The sequence below is a fragment of the Cupressus sempervirens genome, chromosome 9 (genome assembly GCF_028749045.1).
Source record: "Cupressus sempervirens isolate cs-2001-9-10 chromosome 9, ASM2874904v1, whole genome shotgun sequence".
NCBI lineage: Eukaryota > Viridiplantae > Streptophyta > Pinopsida > Cupressales > Cupressaceae > Cupressus > Cupressus sempervirens.
The window spans coordinates 713,769,438-713,790,779 of NC_143126.1; the positions used below are offsets into that span (position 1 = coordinate 713,769,438).

At 37.0% G+C, this 21,342-nt stretch overlaps 1 protein-coding gene across 1 annotated transcript; it reads left to right on the top strand.

Annotated features, from left to right (window-relative positions):
• The first annotated feature begins 276 nt into the window (after window positions 1-276).
• LOC149540712 (autophagy-related protein 18a-like) lies at window positions 277-20,105 on the top strand. Its single transcript, XM_089801807.1, has 4 exons — window positions 277-1,306; window positions 18,552-18,795; window positions 18,909-19,035; window positions 19,670-20,105. Exons 1-4 carry the CDS (start codon window positions 572-574, stop codon window positions 19,764-19,766), a joined length of 1,203 nt encoding a protein of 400 aa, XP_089657933.1. The 5' UTR covers window positions 277-571; the 3' UTR covers window positions 19,767-20,105.
• Window positions 20,106-21,342: the final 1,237 nt, after the last annotated feature.

The following is a 21,342-nucleotide window of genomic DNA, read 5'->3' on the forward strand; positions in this document are numbered from 1 at the left end:
TTTATAATTGCAAAAAGTAATTGAATAATAAAATATTTTAAGTGGACAAAAATAAAAGAAAGAGTTGCACTCCTTAGTATAGCACAAAACAACTACTCAAATTATCAATAAATATATTGTATTGAATTATATTAAATATAATAAATATTAAAACTGTATAGTTAAAAAATAATTGAATAATAAAATGTTGTAATTAGACACCAAATTAAAAAGGAAAAGTGCAGGAACTAATAAGCTCAATCTACCATACATAACAATTATATTCAATCATTCCTTACGCAACATTATTCACATCGATCATGAGGCTCCAAGTAATCTCAAATGATTCCGTCTGTAGTACGAATTCGTTTTCAGAGATGAGGGTTTATTATCGATCAGAAAATTTCAGTTAGGGTTTGATTTAAATCTGTAAAATTTGTTATCAATTCTATATATTGCTTTCGGAGGCGTTTAAGATTTGTTTCGGGAGTGATTGCGTGTTTCTCCTGTTGCGGTCTTTGCAGAACATGGTGTTTCTGAAGTGATTCTGTGTTTATGTTTTATGGGATTTGATTGATAGCGTATTCCATTAATGGCAACTGTGTCGTCACCAACCAGGGTAAGTTCCCCGACAATCGACCCCTCTTGCGATTCGGATCCTTCAATTTCTCCAGAAGCCGCCAATCCCGAAACCGCCTTAGTGCTGTACGCAGGATTCAACCAGGACTCTGGTTGTTTTGCCGTTGGCACAGAGCAGGGCTTCCAGATATATAACTGCGATCCTTTCAGAGAAACATTCCGGCGGGATTTCAACAATGGTGGCGGAATTGGAATCGTCGAGATGTTATTCCGGTGCAATATTTTGGCCCTAGTTGGTGGGGGTTCGAATCCCCAATTTCCCCCAAATAAGGTCATGATATGGGACGATCATCAGAGCCAGTGTATCGGGGAATTGTCGTTTCGGTCGGAGGTTCGTGCCGTGAAATTGCGACGGGACCGTATTGTTGTGGTTCTGGAGCACAAGATTTATGTGTACAATTTCGGGGATTTGAAGCTGTTGCATCAGATTGAGACAATTGCGAACCCTAAGGGTCTGTGCGCTATTTCTCATGCGTCTAATTCGTTTGTATTGGCCTGCCCTGGCTTGCACAAGGGGCAGATGAGGGTTGAGCACTATGGTCTCAAGAGGACTAAGTTTATTTCGGCTCATGATTCTCGCATTTCATGCTTCACCCTCACTCTTGATGGAGGTCTCCTTGCAACTGCTAGCACTAAAGGGACTCTTGTTCGGATTTTCAACACGCTTGACGGAACCAGATTGCAAGAGGTGCGTATAGATTCTCTCCGTGAATTAGTTGTCTCTTGTTATTTCAGGTTTAGATAACCAATTGGCTTCAATACACTTGTTGCCGAGTTTATTGCTGGGCTTGGTCATAAATTTTATATCTTAGCGATGAAGCTTGGTCGTGATTCTTCATTCCAACGGTGCAAATTTTAAACAATTTATAAGGTAAATGACAAGATTTGTAGGGAGGCCTTATTAAAAAAATTGGCGTCTGGCTTGGTCATGGCCTAGAAGTAAATAGTATTTTGGATATGAAATAATGTATTGAACAAAATTCATATTATTATCTGTTTCGCTTTATTGGATATATCCTCGGGAAATTTTATATTTCTAACAGCATCGGCATTTGTATTTCCTTCGAATTTGTTCTGGATTTCTCTGGATATCGCTATAGAAACGTCTTTATTTAGGACAACATTGGCCTTACTTTGTTCTGTCGAGTTTTGTAGAGACTGCTGTGCAAAAGCGTATGCCTACAAAAATAATAACTTCAGCCTTTGCAAAGCACAGTATTTTTCCTATTGACTGTTAAATTTCTAGTAGGATATCATCCAACCTGGATTCCACAATTTAGGGGCACCTCTCTGTCACACAAGGCCAGTCCATTGTGCTAAAGCCACTACCAGATTTGGTGTGGTATTTTGCTTGATTAAACATTCAAGAAGCTATGCATTTAAGCATATAATTTCAATTATGTGGCTTTGAGCACGCTTCTCCACCATGGGAACATTCATCTCCTCTATGGAATCATATTAATTCTAATTCTGCTGTCATAGTTTTTGTGGTTGTCAATATATATGAAACAGCATTTGCTACTGTTTTCTTTGCTTTCTGGAAATTATTGGGGAAATGTCATTAGTTACAATATAATTATTACTGGTTTCGTTCTTTATGGAACAACTTTTTTCTGTTTTTTTGGGTATTGATAACTTATTGGTTTGAAGTATATTGGTTGAGATTCTTGGGGATAATATTACAAAATTGTAGTTCTAATTATGGTTTCTAAAATGCTAACTATCCAATGTTCTTTGCAAGTACTTGTGTAGTTGAGTGTCCAATTATAAAACATTTAGAGAATTGTAAAATACCCCTTTGCCACTACAATTTCTTTTTCACAAATTAACATCATCCATTAACTTAATCAACCAAGCAACTTCCATTCAATTTAGAAGTGGTGATTATAAAACTCCTCCATTCACCATGGTGGCAATAACTTGATATCACACTTCATGCTAACCCATGATATTGTTTTGTTTCCATAACTAGGGTCATCCCTAGGCCTAAACCTAAGCCATGAGGGTTCACTCTTGATGTCCCTGCCTAGATATTCTCTCGATTGATAGCATCAATCAAAATTACTGTTTTATGAGAAGAAACAGTAATACCAATATACAACCTGCTACGACCTGAATGATGGCACCAAGAAACAATTCCAGCAATCATAGCAAATCTTCGATCAATCATTATATAGAAATCTTTGAAATATATTTATATGTAGCAGCCTGAAGCAACCTTTTAACGCCAACTGAAGCAACAAATCAAATGTTATTGTACAGATGCAAGAAATCCAGAGGTCTGTCTTGAACGACGGGACCCATGAATGAAGGGCCATATGTATTCAGTAACTGCTGATAAAGATTCTTCAGTGACAACTGCCAAACATATATATGCGTGTTCTTGAATAACAAACGCGAGGCTATTAACGGCAATAGAAATATGAATATCCTCCCTTTATTATGCACTGTTTGGATGAGGAAAGCTTTGTCTTATATGTTATATAAGACATGCTGACTGTAGTCGATGTCAGAAAGCACACGTAATCAAGGCAAATATCATGCCTTAAGCCAACCGGAGATGAAACATCATTGACAACTTCAAGTCACCCTCGCTGAAGACAAGTTGATTACGTTAACTCCTGGAATGCTGTCAGTATAAATAAAACCAATTAAAAGTTCTCTGAAACATGTTAGTGTATGTGCACAGTTTATAAATCATTTTACTCAGAATTTCGTATGTAGCTAATAAATTTAACACTCACTCTCTCCCCTTGATGAGATCTCTAATCTTGCTTTGACCATGACTATTAATTACGTGTACTCTTTAAATGTAGTCCCATTACAATGATAGATATACATTTTCATCAAGCGTTGGTTCCATATCCATCATTAGTTGTACCAACATACACATGCTCAAGGGTCATATTACAAATCATATTACAATCATTTTTAGCATGCATCGCATATACAGAGAGGACTAGCTTATGCTCATCATAGGTACACAAGATGGATAACTTTACCCTACATCATATATACAATGAGTAGATCCAACACACATCACAGGACAATACTAATAGCCCCCTAAATGAATCAAAAAGATACTAGTAACTGGTTCATGCAAGCATCATCAATAATGTAGTGACTGACTCATACATGAATCATAAAGAAACTAGTTATTGGATCATAATGACATCATAGATAAAATGGTGATTGGCTCATGTACAATGGCTAACCATCCCCCGTCCATAGCACATCCGAAAGAGAAAATGTTAGTGTATTGCACACTACGCCATGGGTCCCAATCCTTTCTCTGGTCCTTTGCACTAACAGATACTTGGGAAGAGGACTTGGTGCATCCCATACTACACTAGGGCTCTGTCCTCAACTCAATAGGGTCAAGTATACCATCAAACAACTGGGAAGAGGATTTGGTGCATCCCAGATTACACCACAGGTCCATGCTCAATCCCCATGGGGTTCCACAGGTAGGGAAGCAACTTATGTAGTGGATTCCAACTATAATCACCTATACAGGTTTTTTTTTCTTTTTCTGATGCAGATGTTTATGTATCTCAATTTGATAGTGATTGGCCGCCTTCCATGGCTTATTAAATTTTGCTTTGACGGTCATTTGACTGTAAAAAATTTAATGTAATGCTCAAGTTATCATTTTATGATATTTTATTTGACAATCATCTAGCTGTTATCCTTGGCAGGTTTTCTTCTATTATGATGATCGCTGGGATGTCAAATTTGGACGAGTAGTTTTGTTAATGTCAGTAATGTTTGCAAATTTGGATCCCACACCATTGTTGTCCAGCTTTGGAGGGCCATAACTTGGTCATACAAACTCCTTTTTGAGTGCAATTGTTTTTGATTTTGGGCAGAATCTCCTAAACTTTTTATTTTTACTGTTGGTGTTAGTTTTTAGTTTTGGGGGATAGATCTCAGTTTTTGGTGGAATTTTTCCCATGCCGTTCTCTTTTTTTCTGCTGTATGAGAGATTGCATTGCATTGCTCTTACATATTGTTCATGGGCACCTAACATGACCTTGTAGGCAGGAGACATCTTACATTGTCATTTAGCATTGTGAGTATAAGACTTAAGTGCATTTCCCTAAGTTGCACTTTAAGGAAGGTGGTGGTGTACCCATCTTACATTGTCATTTAGCATTGTCAGTTTAAGTGCATTCCCTTGAGTTGCAGTCAAGGGGGTGTTGGTGTAATTAAATTTTACTGAAGCTTGCATTAGGATAATGCATTATAAAGTAGTTTGCATCCTATTTAAGCAAATGATGTAGGAGAATTCGACTTTAGGTGCTTATTGTTGCTACCTCTTTTCAGTTTATGTGTGAGATCCACCTTTAGTGCTCTTATCACATTATCATCCTTTCATTGTTGGACATGTTTGCACATACTAAATTGTTCAATAGAGGATGATCAACCTTTGATGAATATGTGATTCCACCTTGTGTTGTTGATAGCCTACCTCTTGTATATCTTCAGTTATCATTCATTGCCTTTATATTCAGGTGCATCTATATTGTAATTAATTGGACTTAAAGTGTTATTGATCATTGTTGAATTCTGTCAATTAAGGATCATATCTTATCCTATCTTTCTTGTATTAATTGTGCTTTTAGATCTTGACATATTTTTTCATTGCCTTCGTTTTTTGTGAGGCAGCCCGAAGATCTATGCCACTTGTACCGGGGTACTTTGATGACCGATTCTTTGTATATAAAATTGCAAGGGCAGCTATTTTTGCTAGTTGTCTAACTCTCTGGGCAAATTCTTACACAGTATCAAAGTTTGATCCAAATTCTTACATGCTATCAAACCTTAATCCAAATTCTTACATTTATAAACACGATATGAAAACTGTAAAATTTACGGAAGTCTTATAGTCCCAAGTTTGATTGATAAGCTGTGGGGTGTGGGTCCACTCCTACATAGAAAAACATAACATCAAAAAACAAAAGAAAGCTTCTAACTGTATGTTGCAAACTTTTTAGCAAGCTAGGACATCTGCATGGTTTATTGTGATCCTCTGAAAGAGCATCCAAAGATCATAGTCATATGAAGCAAATCTTATATCATGTTGATCTGTATCAAATGATTTTGCTGATCATGGGAGCCTGCAGTCACAACATTGTGATGGGCTGAGGTCTAACAGCCTTGTCCGACAACCCTGCCATCACAGGGAATTGGGAAGCAGTGACCCATAAGCAGTCCGGGATTTAGAGAAATCAACATTTGGACTGCTATCTTTGCAGACCCATCTTCTTTTGGTACGAAGGGCACAAATATCATTGACAGATTTTGTCTGATAGCCAATGATATCGTTCCAGAGTTGAATGCACACAATGCTCAGGAATCCCTTTATAATTTATATATTGCAACAAAGAGACATGAAATGAATTGATTTAGACGATGTGAGATAGTGCCCTAAAAATATCAATATGGCAAATACTCAGAAGAACTGTATTCGAGAGGAGACCGAGGAGCTTTAAATAAACAGATATGCCATCAAACCAAGGCCTTTTATCCAATACAAACTTGCAATACTCAGAACTGTGAATGGTTACAGGCACTCCTGCTCTCTAGGTTAATAAGTCATCCGCTAGAGGTTCCTCTCTCCAAAGATTTGAAAACAAAAAAACTGATATCAATTGAGACCTTATTGATGCATTCCAACATCATACTGTAGATAGCCATTGAGGATTGTGTCTCAGTAGTGATTTTTGTTTTCTTTGATACCATAAATAGTGTGTGATTCATGAGTGTATTAACAATGAGAGGAAAATGAGAAAGTCATGGGAGACAAATAGGAAGACTATTCTCAAGAATTCATCGAAGAAACCAAAGAGTTTCTGTCTAGCATGAGAGGTACCATGGTGGAAATGGTCCAACTTCTAGGAGGATTGAACCATCAATTGAGTGGTGTTACTGGTAGTGAGAAGGCTACAGCAAACATAAACTTTAAGGGTTAAATTTCTTGAAAGAGGGGCAGCATGCAGGGAGGGAGAGCCACTTGGACAGAACAAAATGACAAGATCTAATCATGCGTACTTATGCTTTACAGCATTGTCATATGTAGAAACATGACTTCCACAGAATTCTATGAGATGAAGACAACAAATGGGTTTATAAGGAGAAGGTATGAAGAGCAGAAAGGACATTCAATTCCGTTTGAGAAAGATTGACAATCCCTCTATTGATGGATGTGGTAGTTGTTCAGCAATGGTGGTGTTGTAAAAATCAGACACATACTTCTCGTTGAATCCAATGTTGGAAGAAGAGGCAATCAAATTTTCCTCCTTGGATCTTTGAAGGCGTGGCTCATGAATGGTTTCATGGTATGGTAACCCAATGGCATGTCCCAATCACCATTTTGTAAAACTCCAGCCAAAGATTGGCAGAGATTTGATAAATGGGATCCAAAAATTCATTTTCATGATTAATCATTGCTGAATCAAGAAGGTAAAGTAGAAGGCTATTTTGCAGGGTTTTAGAGGTTTGCAGTAATGGTTCTCTATATGGCAAAAAGAATGCCCAATCTTGTTCATGGAAGGCTGAGATGAACCTCTCAAAAGTTTTTGAAGTGTATTTGATTCAAAGTCATTGCAAGAAGCTATAAAGATTGCTCTTAATTTAAAAGATTTAGTGTCTAGGATAGATTCTATTCGAAGGAAGTACCTCCTATTTTGCCAAACGGACCATTTTAAAAGAGCATGCCACCTCCAAAGGTATTATCTCCTAAGACAAAGCAATCAGAGTTGCTAAAGAAGAAACTTTAAAGGAAAAAGCTACATTTCACACATAGGGATCTATCGCAACCAAGACACAGGTGTTGGGAAAAGGGATAAATACACTATATAGATGTAGCATTCTAAGGATACAAAGAATGACTATTTTCTTTTGGGCTGACTTGTTGGTATTTTGGCCATCACTTCAATATGAGACAGCGGCATTTAGTTGCATATATTTGGAACCAAAGTTTGAACATTTTGCATCGTTCACATTTGGTCTCTTATGCTCATGGATTTTTCTGAGAGGGGAATGTGAGGACACGGGTATTGGGGTCTGGGGGACCAAGGACCTAAGCTTGTGAAAGGTGCGGGGACAATGGTAGAGCCATGGTGTGGGGTGGTGCTGCTATAAAAATAGAGGTGAATTATGAGTGCCTCATGAAAGCCCAACTAGTTTTCACAAAGTTAAATTTTGCAATCACTAGGTAATGATGTGTTATGAAGCAAGCAACTTGGTGGCAAGGGTAATGCAAGTGCTGGGGATGATTGCCCAGAAGCCCATGTTTTGGAAATGCCCCCCTACAGGGAACATTAGTTATTTTTGGTGGTGGATACATCCTTGTGGAACACTGAACTACGACACAATTCTTGGAAGGTACCTAGACAAAATCCCTACATTTTCTAAGTGCTGAATACACATTGATATCATCCAGTCATGGGAAGGAAGGGACTCGCTACATTAAAGGTGGATTGACTGGTTCTGAGGAAAAGCGCTGATCAACCTGGATTGAGGTAATAGAGTCATGGGAACTGTTGAGCTAGACAAAGTTCACACACATGAGGGGCAGGGGAAAGATATTTACGAGTGGAGACAAGAGTGCCACTTCAAGGTGCCTAATTGTTATCATATTGGCTAAGCCTGTTCCTAGCCGCATTCACAACCTGTGTTATCTCACGGGATAGTTCAAATTTGTAAGCTCTCTGGGTTGATGTATATGGATGGTTGGATTAATGTATGTCTTGAATAATGCCGCACAGATTGATACACAAGAACTCTGTTTTCTTTATTATTTGGTTTGCTGATATATAAGCAATCCAATTTGCAATCACTGTTAATTAAATTATATAATTTTTGAATTCAAATCTCTGAAATCAGTTATTCTGAACAAATTATCAGTAACAGCCTCATATAGAAATCAGGAAGTGAATAATTCAGAACTGAGGTTCTTTTCATTTCTGTTCTGTATTACTCTTCTATTCTATCTATAGTTACTTCATAAAGCTCAATGGAAAGCGAAACTATAAGACTGTAGAATAAAAATGATCAAGAGAAGTGCAGCTACAGTATCCCAACAACAGACAGTTTGTCATCTCCACATCTCCCTGCATAAATACATTTTTAATGCTACAGATGTCTGGTGGATCAGGGATTGGAAAGACCAGTTTGGCAGAAAGGTGCCTAGTCACAGGCACATTGATTTTGATACATCACAGTTGTGTTCATAATGTTTTGGAGATGGCCTTCTCAAAGGTGAGACTGCCCTCCATCTTAATTTTGTATTGATTGTAAGAAGTTTGCTAGTTTTTTGCAAAGTGGTCCACAGTGCAATTATTTATGAGCCTTTGTATTTTTTCAGGTGTTTTTTGGAATACTTGGGATCCTTGAGGCCAATTTTTTGTTAGTGACTGTTGATCACATTCCAGTACATTTCCATCAAGGACGTCCTCTCCATTTGAGCAATCTAACTTTGTTAACTGTAGCTGCCAGGACAGTTCTCCAAGCATAATAGCCATTTCAATTATCGGCGTTGTTAATTAAATATTTTCTGCAAAGTTAAGCTTTTTTAGGTTGTCAACAGAATAAGGATGGACTTGCTTCTTTAGAGTCCTGTCAATGCTGTGCCCGCATAGTACTTTTATATGAAGTATAATTTTCTGTACTGCAAGCCCTGTGAGATGGACCTGCAATTTGCTTCAATTCTTTCTTAGCCGGCTTTCTTTTAAGCATCAAACTCAGTCACGCAGCTCTCACTGTTTCCAAATGTTGGTGCATTACAATCTTTAGATAGATTTCCGTAAAGGAATCTTAACCACCAGGAACTAACTTACAGAAAGTTTACATCTGAACTGTGAATCTTTTGGGGCCTAAGAAGCTAAATGAAATGAGTCTACTGAATTATTAGTTCTACTCCAATAATGCTCATCTTATGCAGCTACATTATCACGTATTCTTATACGCTGGGCTACAAAGACTTTAATTTTCTTTGAGTTTTTGATCTTTGGATTCCCTATGGATGTTATTTGAGGACTAGTTTTGTTGGCTGACCTTTCCTGAGTGCATTGATTAAAACCGTATGCCAACTAGAGTTTTATCAAATTCCTGTCGGAGTTTCATTGTACAATGAAAACACTTTATTGTATGACTTCTCTGTGTTTTATCGTTTTTGTATTGCAGTTTCATTGTACAACATTTCATTTCATTGTATGATTTTACACATCATTGTTTCTGGCTTGACATTTCATCTCTTCCTGATTGCTTTGATTAAATCATAGGGTTCCTGACCGAGTCTATGGCCCCTACTATTATAAGGGTAAGGGTCTCGCTTTAGTGTTGGTGAATCTATCTTCGCTTCTAGTGATCGATGCCCATGTGCACAAAGTCGGAACGCCCCCCGAACTGCTTTCTCTTCCTCCCACCCTACACTATTGTTTCCCACCCAGGGAAAAGGGGCTGAGTCCCCATTGATGATTATGTTGATGGCTTCTCACCGAATTGTTTTCTAGGCTCTAGTGAAGTATATAGACAGAAATTTCATTAATTTTTTTTTTTCGAAGTGTACAAGCTGTCTTTGTTGATGTGCTGAGCACTTCACTCTTCTTTCATTTTGATTGTTCATAATGTCTAAATATGTCCAACAGGCACCAGAAGGGCTGCTACCATTATCCTTCAATATTCCACTATAACCAACCTACAGTGGTTTTGATTTTGCGGCCCTTTCAAAACCTAATTTTTAACAATGATGCTGATGACTTCTTCAACATTCTTAGCCCTACATCTGAATTTCACACAGAATATCTAGGAAACCTTGAAATCCCTTGGTTAGTAATTGGGATGGAGTTTGTATCTATCCTTGAACCACCAACTAACAGAAGGCTTTGGCCATTGGATGCCATCCTTGTTTCATATGCCATTTACAGGAAAAATAGGACATTTTATATTCCTTTTTGACAGTGTAAAGACAGATCCGACTTCAATAATTCATTTCATCACCAAGAAAGGCTGAATTCTGTGTTGCTGCTTCTGGTCACCAATCCTCCTCCAATTGCTCTTATGGCCACCAATCCTCCATGGCCAACATTGGAACCAACGCACAACACCACTCCGGGTGCACACAAGTTTTCATAACACAGAACACCTCCTCCTTTGTGCCAAGATTTAGTACCCATCCCATGAATGCAGACACAATGTCTAGTATTCCGACTTCAGTAGTTTGCAAAAAAATATTTAATCCAAGGCAAAAACACTCTTCAGCCTCTTTTTAGAGATATTCCTTAAAAAATCTTTTTGCTGTTTCGTTGTGAGGAGGGTGAAATTAGCCTCCGTTCTCACAAGTTTCTGCTTAGACTTCGGCCACCAACTGTGCACACCAACTACAAAATGAAAATGGAAAATGAAAAAGTAAATCCAGTGATCAATTCAATCCACCTCGTATGTCCTTTATGTTCTTACCCTGTCCCCCTCCCAAACCTCGAACTACTTGTCTGAGACGTCCCTGCAATGGGTACTTGAGTACTCAAGTACCCCCACCCCCACCATTCCGCAACCATGCTGCCCCTAGGATGAGTACTTGAATTTCAGATTTCTATTTGAATTCTGATTTTTGAATGTTACTAATAGGTATGTAATATGTTACTATATTGAATCTTCAACGATTCTAGTCCATGTTGCAAGTTTGCTATATTTGAGTATTTAATTTGGTATGTTCTGCTGAAACATCGTTTCATAACTAGCATTTCAAGTTCTATACATGTACTATACAACACCTCTACCTACCCTGTCTGCCACTTGCTGCCGTCCCCTGGCCGTCCCGAAACTGAGGCCCATTTTCTCCCCATCCCGGAAACTCGTCCCATCGTCCCCCCATCTGAACGTACTGCAGTACTGGTGTTACACTGATTAGAAGCCCAAAAATGCTTGCTTACAAAATTCTGCCACCTCCATTGAACATCTACCTCTTAGATTGGCCAGCATCACTGCCATTGGCTCCAGCATTAATGACATGACAATCATTAAACAGGCAATGGCTTCATGTGATTACTCTTCACACGAGCCACATATCCAGCAGCTCTAGAGGGACAAGGGTTTGCTTTTAAGGCATTATCAAAATTAATATTTATCCATCCTCTCTCTGGTTTCTCCCCCTTGACTTCCAATGTTACATATTGATTAGGATTACCTGAGAAAGCCCATAGGTGGGTCTCTTTCTCTTTTAGTATTATTTTAGATAAATAAAAATAAAGTAAAATAGCAACTTGAAGATGGGAATGTATCTCTTCCTTATCTTTTCTTTCTTTTTTGGTGATTCAGATAGAGCACAAGCTAGGAATTATAATATATAAATATTTTATGTGTGGGGCTTGGTGAGTTTCCCTTCTAGGTTTAGGCACAGGTTTATAATTTCATTGTTATTTTTTACTCAAATACAAATGAGGGGATGTTGCATTTCTCTTGTGGTGCCTTTGTTCTAGGCAATGAGCCAAAACTCTAGGGACATGTTTTTGGGAAACACTGCTTTTGGTTCCTTTCTTTGAACCTCGGCTTCCCAAGATTTAGAAGATGTAGTTTTTACAAATCAGAAAAGGGAATTTTAGATTCTTTTGTGCCACGCCAAAGTATATTTCTGAATATGGAATGAAAGTATGACACTAATGAAGAATAGGAAACATGAGAACAATGGACATACGTTGGGGAGGCTGGGATGAATAGATTTTGGCAGAAGAATTGTATCCATATATCATAGCAAAAAAACCGAGTAACTTTGCCAATTTGTACATGAGGGCTGGTGGGTGGGAAACTCAAACTTGCCAGAAACTGCTGGAGAAGTGCCAAAAGCTTGTGAGTTTGTCTTGGGAATGTGGCATGCATAATAAAAGAACGGTGTAGCTTTTTTATATTATCATTCACACAATTTTAACATCAAGAACTTTGCATTGGTTTATTGGCAGCTATAAAGATATGTGATAAAATGGCATGCCCCTATACATAGCTGGGGGAGTGTGGCTCCCAATTACTCCTATGATTATAATAAAAACGAAAAAAACCTTTTGGGCCATATGTTCCATATGGGATTTTTAAAAACAGTAATACAGTAAAAAGATTTTCATTTGTATTTTAAAAGATATTTTGACAAATTTGTGATGTTTTAGTGTTCAACTCTCTCTCTCTCTCTCGACACAGTCTCTAATTAGAGATTTATGAACTTTATTAAATACTATGTTGCATGCACACATGTCAAAGTTTGCACACATTGTGGAAGCCAAAGAGTTGTATTTGGCAATACTTAAGGAAAATGGCGAATCAACTTAACCACAAGCAATTTTGCAATAAAACTTGATCCTTAAAATCATTTGCCAAAGCATTAAAGCAAAGAAAACACCACCACCATAACACAACACCTGATTTTTATGTGGAAACCCTTTAGGGGATAAACCACAGTGAGGATCAAAACACTAGATAATGTATTAGCAGATAAACCCTATTAAAGGTACATGGGAATGCAAATGCTTTCAGACTCACTATCTAGAGCTCGCTGCTCAAATAAACACAAGAGGGCAACAACCCTGAGAGTATAACAAGGGAAACAATGCTGGAATGGACAACAATTCACTAAATTATGAATTGACTGATAGCATCTCGGATATGCCAATACAACTCAAATAAAGTACATCAAATCTCTATCTCAACAGATTCCACTCATACCTCTTCTCTCAGTTACATATATAACTTGCTCCAAACCTATGCATCTCATATGGTTATCGCATCATCCTCTGTGCACAAATACAAAATGCTTTCATCTTTCTATCAAATACATCAACACGAAAGTTCCTTGGCTAAGATCAAGACCATAACCACATTAATATGTCACAACCACCTATACAATCCAAGATATGTCGATTGGGACATAGGTAGGACATAAAAAATAATTTGAGCATGCCACTATCCATGAGTTGCGTTCGGAATCCAATTCAACACACTAACCAACCAAATTGACTGGGAATACATTAGAACATGCTTCATGAAATGTTCTAAATCTGATCACATAAGCCAGTGCAATCTAATAACAAGAATAGGACACCATTAATGGACAATAACAAATATCATTGAATTTCACAACAGCAATTACGTAATCTCTGTGCTTGAATGTACGAAAGACTCTGCGCTATTCATCACAAACATCGGTAGGCAATTTCTGTCATAAAAAAAAGTAGCCTGCCAATCTCAAAATCATGAACTACCTTGGTTGAGGACACACACCCAAGACCTGAGCGTACCACTAGGTTAGCAACAAGAAATATTGCATAACCAATTGACACCGATCCAAATACTGCAACATTGTCATCACCAGAATAACTGGAAAAGACTTATAACCAGAAATTGGTAAATTCATTATAACTTGCACATATCTCAACATTAACAATTGCAATTCAAGAATTATCAAATACAAACATTTTGAGTCCATTTGCAACTGCACCCCATCTATTTGGTAATACATAAATCATGCAGATCCAATCTCTTGACAGAATAAACTGTCAACAGTAACACTGTCAAAAAAAGAAATATGTTGACATCAATGACAAAACATATAATGCAATCTCTTCTGCTGTGATATTTGACATCATGTGATAAAGAGTTGATAAATAGATAAGATAAGATAAGATAAGATAATATTATTAATGTCCACGAAAAACCAACACGGTTTATGGGACTGAGCATACAAACAGAAGAGCTGGCCAAAGCAGAGGCACCAAACGGTGACTGCATGTCTAATATTTTGGAGTCAATTTTTTTCCTACAAGTTTTCACAATGAAAATGATGAATCTTTTATTAGCTACGTCATAAGTATTAGTATAATATCTTACAATCATCTAGCCGTCTTTAGTCCGCACAGGAAAATTTACTATTCTACCTTTTGTCATCATTTTTTTTCTTTTAGAAACGTCTTTATAAATCTATATTTTGTTCCTTTGTTTAATATAAAATACCATCTGGCCTGTGTAACATGGTATTCGTGTTCCATCTCCATTAAACCTGTCTTGTTTTCCGCAACTCCTGTGGCCATTTGTACCTGCAGTATCGTTCTAAGCTTATCTGCAATTTTTTGAGTTTTTACTTTTTTTGCAGTTGTCCAGGGTTTCATTCGAAAATCTCTTTTTTTCATGCTGTTTTGAAAAATTAATTACAATTTCTTGGTGGGTTTTTTGAGATCTTAACTGGGACTTCATCAGATTTTTCTGGGTACCTCAGTTACATGCTTCTTGCTGTCTGTTCAGTGTCATGGTACTCCTTTGCAAAAGTTTTTGGTCCGTAACATTTTGCAGATACAGGGAGTCTCAGCCACCACAGAATGTTCAGACATCCATACAATGACTATTAAGAGAGGGTATTAGGATAATATCTTTAAATATAGAATGCTTTTTTAATGGTCATCTAGTCATCTATAGTCTCTATAGGAAAGTTTCCTATTCTACCTATTGTCAATGATTGTTTCTTTTAGAAACGTCTTGGTAAAGCTATGTGAGGAATGCTCATTCCTCTGTTTAATATAACAATATCATCTGGCCTGTGTAACAGTAAGGAGTTGATAAGTAGATTGCATGACAAACATTTGGAAAAATCATCAGGATAACCTGACAGGGTTTTGTTAAGGTTGATCAGATTTATATGCTAATGTATTTAATTGAATTTTGCAGGTATATATATGCAGATTGGATGCTTCTCTTAATGTTCTCTTATTGATAAGAATATAAAAAACAAAAATAATATCAAACAATGAGATATTTGCTGATATTCATCTGCTTTGATCTTAGTATCAATATCATTTCAATATATGTTTTGATAACATCAATCAGTATGAAGGCACAATATCACTGTGATGTGTATATGAACTGATAATGATTGTTGAAAGAGGTATTGCTGCAATGTCTTGACTTGGCACGGATTATTTCTGTACTTCATCATGAACTGGCACTGATTATTTCTTTACCTCAAAATGACTTGGAGATTGGTCTGCATATATGCAGGGTGGTAGAGACATACCACCTGTAGGGACATGTCTCTATGTGAGACTAGTTCATATAGAGACATGTTTTGCATGATAATCCTGTCTCTTTAAACAAATGATCTTACATTGATCGATATGTATATTTGATAATCATAATAAATATGATACTAATAAAGGCATGATCCATGATTACTTCTTTAAGCCTGATCATACATAAATATGTATAATAATATATTATAGATGCATTATTATTAAATGTATAGATGCAGATGTTTTATAAATATATATAATTAAATGTATAGATGCATTATTATTAATTATAGATCATGCACAATGATAATCGTATTCTCAGATTAGAATACTGAATGGATAGAGATTAAATGCTCATTGTCAATTTATATTTTAAGCATTTGCTTTCATCAGTTAAAGTAATCCGATTGAAGCTACAATTTTCTAACAGGTTTGGCCCTGATCCAGTCACATTGGTTTGTGGAAATTTTTGTAAAATTTTTTGCAATACAGACATTAGAAAAAAAACTCTTTTGGATGATGGATTTGTTTTTAGAACTCCTTTGGATAGGCTATTCATCTTGGTCCTAACTGGCAATTTGGAAGAAACTATCCTCATTCTTTGTTAATTCAGGCTTGGTGTAGAGGATTATTTACTCTCAATCTCAGATGGAAAATTCCAAAGAAATAACCAGGACTGAAAGAAATAATTTCAATATCATCTGAATACTTCTAAGCCCAAGAACATGTTTCGAGGATGTGTAGCCATATGCATAATGAACAGGTTGGCTGTGTGCACTCAATTGCTGATTTATATTTTTGGAGTTCAACTTATCAGGCTGCAGAATTAGGGCAATAGGACTTTCCTTGGGGCAGAAGCTCTTGGCAGATTGTCTCTGTGAGAGGCCTGGCCTTAAAAGAGGACTCCCGTAGTTCCTGCTTCACAAGGGATAGTAAAATGTTTGTTGGGTCAGTCATATGAACTGTACTGTTGAAACTCTGAGAGTGATGGAAGAATGGGGTATCAGTCAACTGGAGGCTAATTGCAAGTCCAGGTTGCTGGAAGTGGTTGGTGGAGGATGAGAGAGCTATAAAATACATCCAGGCAACATTGTATCTGCATTTGAGGATAATTTTATAGGTCCATCAATACTGTTTCTGGTTTGTTAGGGATCCTATATCTGTTGAAACTTAAGTAACTTGTAATATTTTTCAGTGTTCGGTAAGAGTGGAAATTCAATTGTCCAATAGATATTTCCTTGAAAGGGAATGAAGACCAAAACTTCCATGGATTTTATTGGATCCTGGAATTCCAATCCTCTTGAAACTTATTAGTGGCTTCAGATGGAAACAGAGTGAAACATATAATACAGAGTTGCATTATTTGCGAGTAGAGAGAAACAACTATTTGCATGTGAATTTGATTAGTTTACTACTAATAATTTTGTGATTGGCTTTTCACCCAGTTGTATCGAGGATGGGTTTCCTAGTATATCATGAAATACATCGCGCACTCTCAAGATTTGATGACATGTCCTTATTTTGTATTTGCCACTAAAAAGCTTCCATAGTTTGAAATATCATCATTTTGAAGGTTCGCTTTTACTTGCTATTCCTGGGAAACTTTTGCTGTTATAGGTATCATCTCTAGTACTCACAAGGCTAGACGAAAAATATGAAACTTGTGTAAGTACATTTTCTGAGCTGCAACCTTATTTTGTGTGTTTGTTTTCGCTTGTTCTGTGTTTGCCAATATTTTTGGGCAACGATTTGCAGGATGGGTTTTCTAGTATATCATGAAATACATCGCGCACTCTCAAGATTTGATGACATATGTCCTTCTTTTGTATTTGCCACTAAATAGCTTCCGTAGTTTGAAATATCGTCTTTTTGAAGGTTCTCTTTTACTTGCTATTTCTGGGAAACTTTTGCTGTTATAGGTATCATCTCTATTACTCACAAGGCTAGATGACAAATATGAAACTTTTACTCGTGTAAGTACATTTTCTGAGCTGTAACCTTATTTTGTATGTTTGTTTCACTTGTAGTACATTTTCTGAGCTGCAACCTTATTTTGTATGTTTGTTTCACTTGTTCTGTGTTTCTCAATATTCTTGGTTAACAGTTCGCAGGATGGGTTTCCTAGTATATCATGAAATACATCGCGCACTCTCAAGATTTGATGACATATATCCTTATTCTGTATTTGCCACTAAATAGCTTCCATAGTTTGAAATATCATCTTTTTGGAGGTTCGCTTTTACTTGCCATTTCTGGGAAACTTTTTCTGTTATAGGTATCATCTCTAGTACTCAAAAGGCTAGATGACAAATATGAAACTTATACTCGTGTAAGTGCATTTTCTGAGCTGCAACTTTATTTTGTATGTTTGTTTTCGCTTGTTCTGTGTTTGCCAATATTTTTGGGCAACGATTCGCAGGATGGGTTTCATAGTATATCATGAAATACATCGCGCACTCTCAAGATTTGATGACATATGTCCTTATTTTGTATTTGCCACTAAATAGCTTCTGTAGTTTGAAATATCATCTTTTTGACGGTTTGCTTTTACTTGCTATTTCTGGGAAACTTTTTCTGTTATGGGTATCATCTCTAGTATCACAAGGCTAGATGACAAATATGAAACTTTTACTTGTGTAACTACATTTTCTGAGCTGCAACCTTATTTTGTATGTTTGTTTTCGCTTGTTCTGTGTTTGCCAATATTTTTGGGCAACGATTCGCAGCATTTGCTCTAGTTATTAGCTGAAAAGCTTATCTACATTGACATGGTTAGACTTGAACGTGATTTATTAATAAATTGTACTATATAGTTTTTTTTCCAATGTTATTATTTGTAGGAAATTTGCTGATTTCAGCTTGCATGCAATTTAATGCATTATGCAGGTTCGTCGAGGTGCTGATAGGGCAGAAATCTATAGTGTCGCATTTTCTTCCAATGCACAATGGTTAGCAGTTTCAAGTGATAAGGGAACAGTGCATATATTTGGCCTTAATGTACCACGGATGGCAGAAGATCCAAGGATTGGTGAAGGCATGCAAGGGGTTTCAGGAACAAATGGTTCTAATGTTAATCTAGTTGTTCCTTCACCAGGAGCTAACCCTGGCTCTTCACTTTCTTTTATGAAAGGTAACAATCAGAGTTTGAATGGTTCAATTGTATGAGTGGTGGACAAGAATTTATTCTAAGCTGTTTATACCATAGTTGTCAAAAGTGTGCTAACTAGCTACTATAATGCACAGGAGTTCTGCCAAAATATTTTAGCTCCCAGTGGTCTTTTGCTCAGTTCCACTTGCCTGAGGGCTTGCAATTTCTTGTAGCATTTGGCCATAAAAAGAACACAATTATCATTGTTGGCCTTGATGGAAGGTAACTCCAATTTGACAGACTTCTGAATTTTTATTATTGTCTGTTTGGTTTGTTTCTATCATGATATTGCTATCAGGATTTAACTGTGTGATTTTTGAGTCAAACTCATTGACCCATGTTTCATGAGTAGTGATTCAACATGAATCCATCTCTCATGAGAATAAATGGAACACTTAGCACTCATTGGATCTAGGTGATGCTCACAGGGGTGAAGCACCAGGACTTACTGGGATGTTTCATGAGTAGTGATTCAACATGAATCCATCTCTCATGAGAATAAATGGAACACTTAGCACTCATTGGATCTAGGTGATGCTCACAGGGGTGAAGCACCAGGACTTACTGGGATGGGTGACATCCCAGTAAGTCCTGGTGCTTCACCCCTGTGAGCATCACCTAGATCCAATGAGTGCTAAGTGTTCCATTTATTCTCATGAGAGATGGATTCATGTTGAATCACTACTCATGAAACATGTGTCAATGAGTTTGACTCAAAAATCACACTGTTAAATCCTGATAGCAATATCATAATTTGACTTGCTGTGGAAATTATCTTCTACTTGTTTCTATCAATAAGAATTTGGAATCTATGTATAAGTGCTAAGTACAAGCATTGTTATGCTATATTATGCAGCTTCTATAGGCTTGGATTTGATCCTGTGCATGGTGGTGAAATGGTGCAACAAGAGTACGCAAAATTTCTGAAATCAGATGAACCCGATGTCCTTTGATTTCTTATATCCAAAGCTATGTTCATGTGGTATTTATTAAATCCAATAGGTATTATTAAACCTCTTGAATTTTATCTTACTGTAAATGTCAGAATGATCCAATATTGTACAGTTAAATTGTAGTAATAAAATCTGTCTTTATAGGATTTAAGCAATAATCTAGCTGGCTGCCCAGGCTTGGCATTCTTTAAATGTAATATAAAAATATTACTGACACAAATATATGTGAAACCACTACGATAGTGTGTGAACAGCCCTATGAAGTTCTATTTCAAGATCGTATGGAAGTGCATTGAGAATATGAGCCGGCTTTTATAAATACATTACCATTTCAAGTTACGTTGTCTTTTCAGTGGACATATAGCTGAATATTGATTTAGGACAAGTCCTATAATTGCATTTGTTTTGTACTTTTGAGAGAGAAGATCATTGCTTTTTGTTTCATTTCAGTTCTTGTCAAAACATGAATAGCAAATATTCATCTTTTTACAATGATTATGAATATAAAATATGACCCTACAAGAGATGAGTGATTGTAGTTTTGGTACTGTTAACTTGGTAACATTGGTGTGTTGAAGACTAAATTACTTCAATCACAGAACTCAATGGAACAAAGACTTAGTTGGCTACGCCATTCTGTTAATAATAAAATAGAGATACAGCTGAGGATAATGGTTGTCCTTCTGTTATGGACTCAAACAAAATGCCACTCTGCTGTTGCTTACTCCAACTACTACGCATATTGTACTACTTACAGAGAACAGGGCACCACATACCCAAAATGCCCACAATGTCTTTTGACAGTCATACATACCCAGACCTGAAACTCCCAACATGCATATTTATACATAATTGATAATAGCTATATATCAACTAATTTCTTCTCTTAGAAAGAGTCTGGACCCTACAACCAGATGCAACAGTGTAGCCTGGCTTACCTCTCTGCTTCACTTTTCTGTCCAAATGGCTTTGGTCAACATAAACTCCATCATCATGTGGGGTAGGATGTGCACCAGTCGAAGTAGAAGGACGTGCCTTGTCCTTTGCCTGGCTTGAGTTACTCGTAGTAGCTTTGGCAGTCTTCCTAGGCCTATCCCTGGGTCTGCCCTTGCTTGTCACCACTGGTGGGAACACTTGTATCCGTTCAACATCCACATTTGAAGATTCTGAAAAGGGTTCATAGCCTTCTGTAATTAGGTAGTCCCTCCAACAGTTATTCCCTGAAGGCATTTCTGTAGTAAATCTATATTCCTGGTGGCTTTCTTTCTTTAAAGGTCCTATCATCTCACATTGACAAGATTGGATGTTTTGTAATGACCTCCGCAGGGTAAGTACATCCCCTGGCCCTGTACCTTACATGGTAATCTTCAGGGCAGGGTATCATTAGATTTTCATCCACGTTATAAACTGCAATGTTCAAATTATGATCCAAAATGTTGATGGTAAAAAAATTCTACATAATCAAATCCAGAAATTAAAAATCTCATGTTCAAATCCTCTCAAGATTTCCTCCCTGGATATGCTTTGACATGGTTGCATGTCCTCAAATTTTGGAAGCTCCATAACCAACATGCTG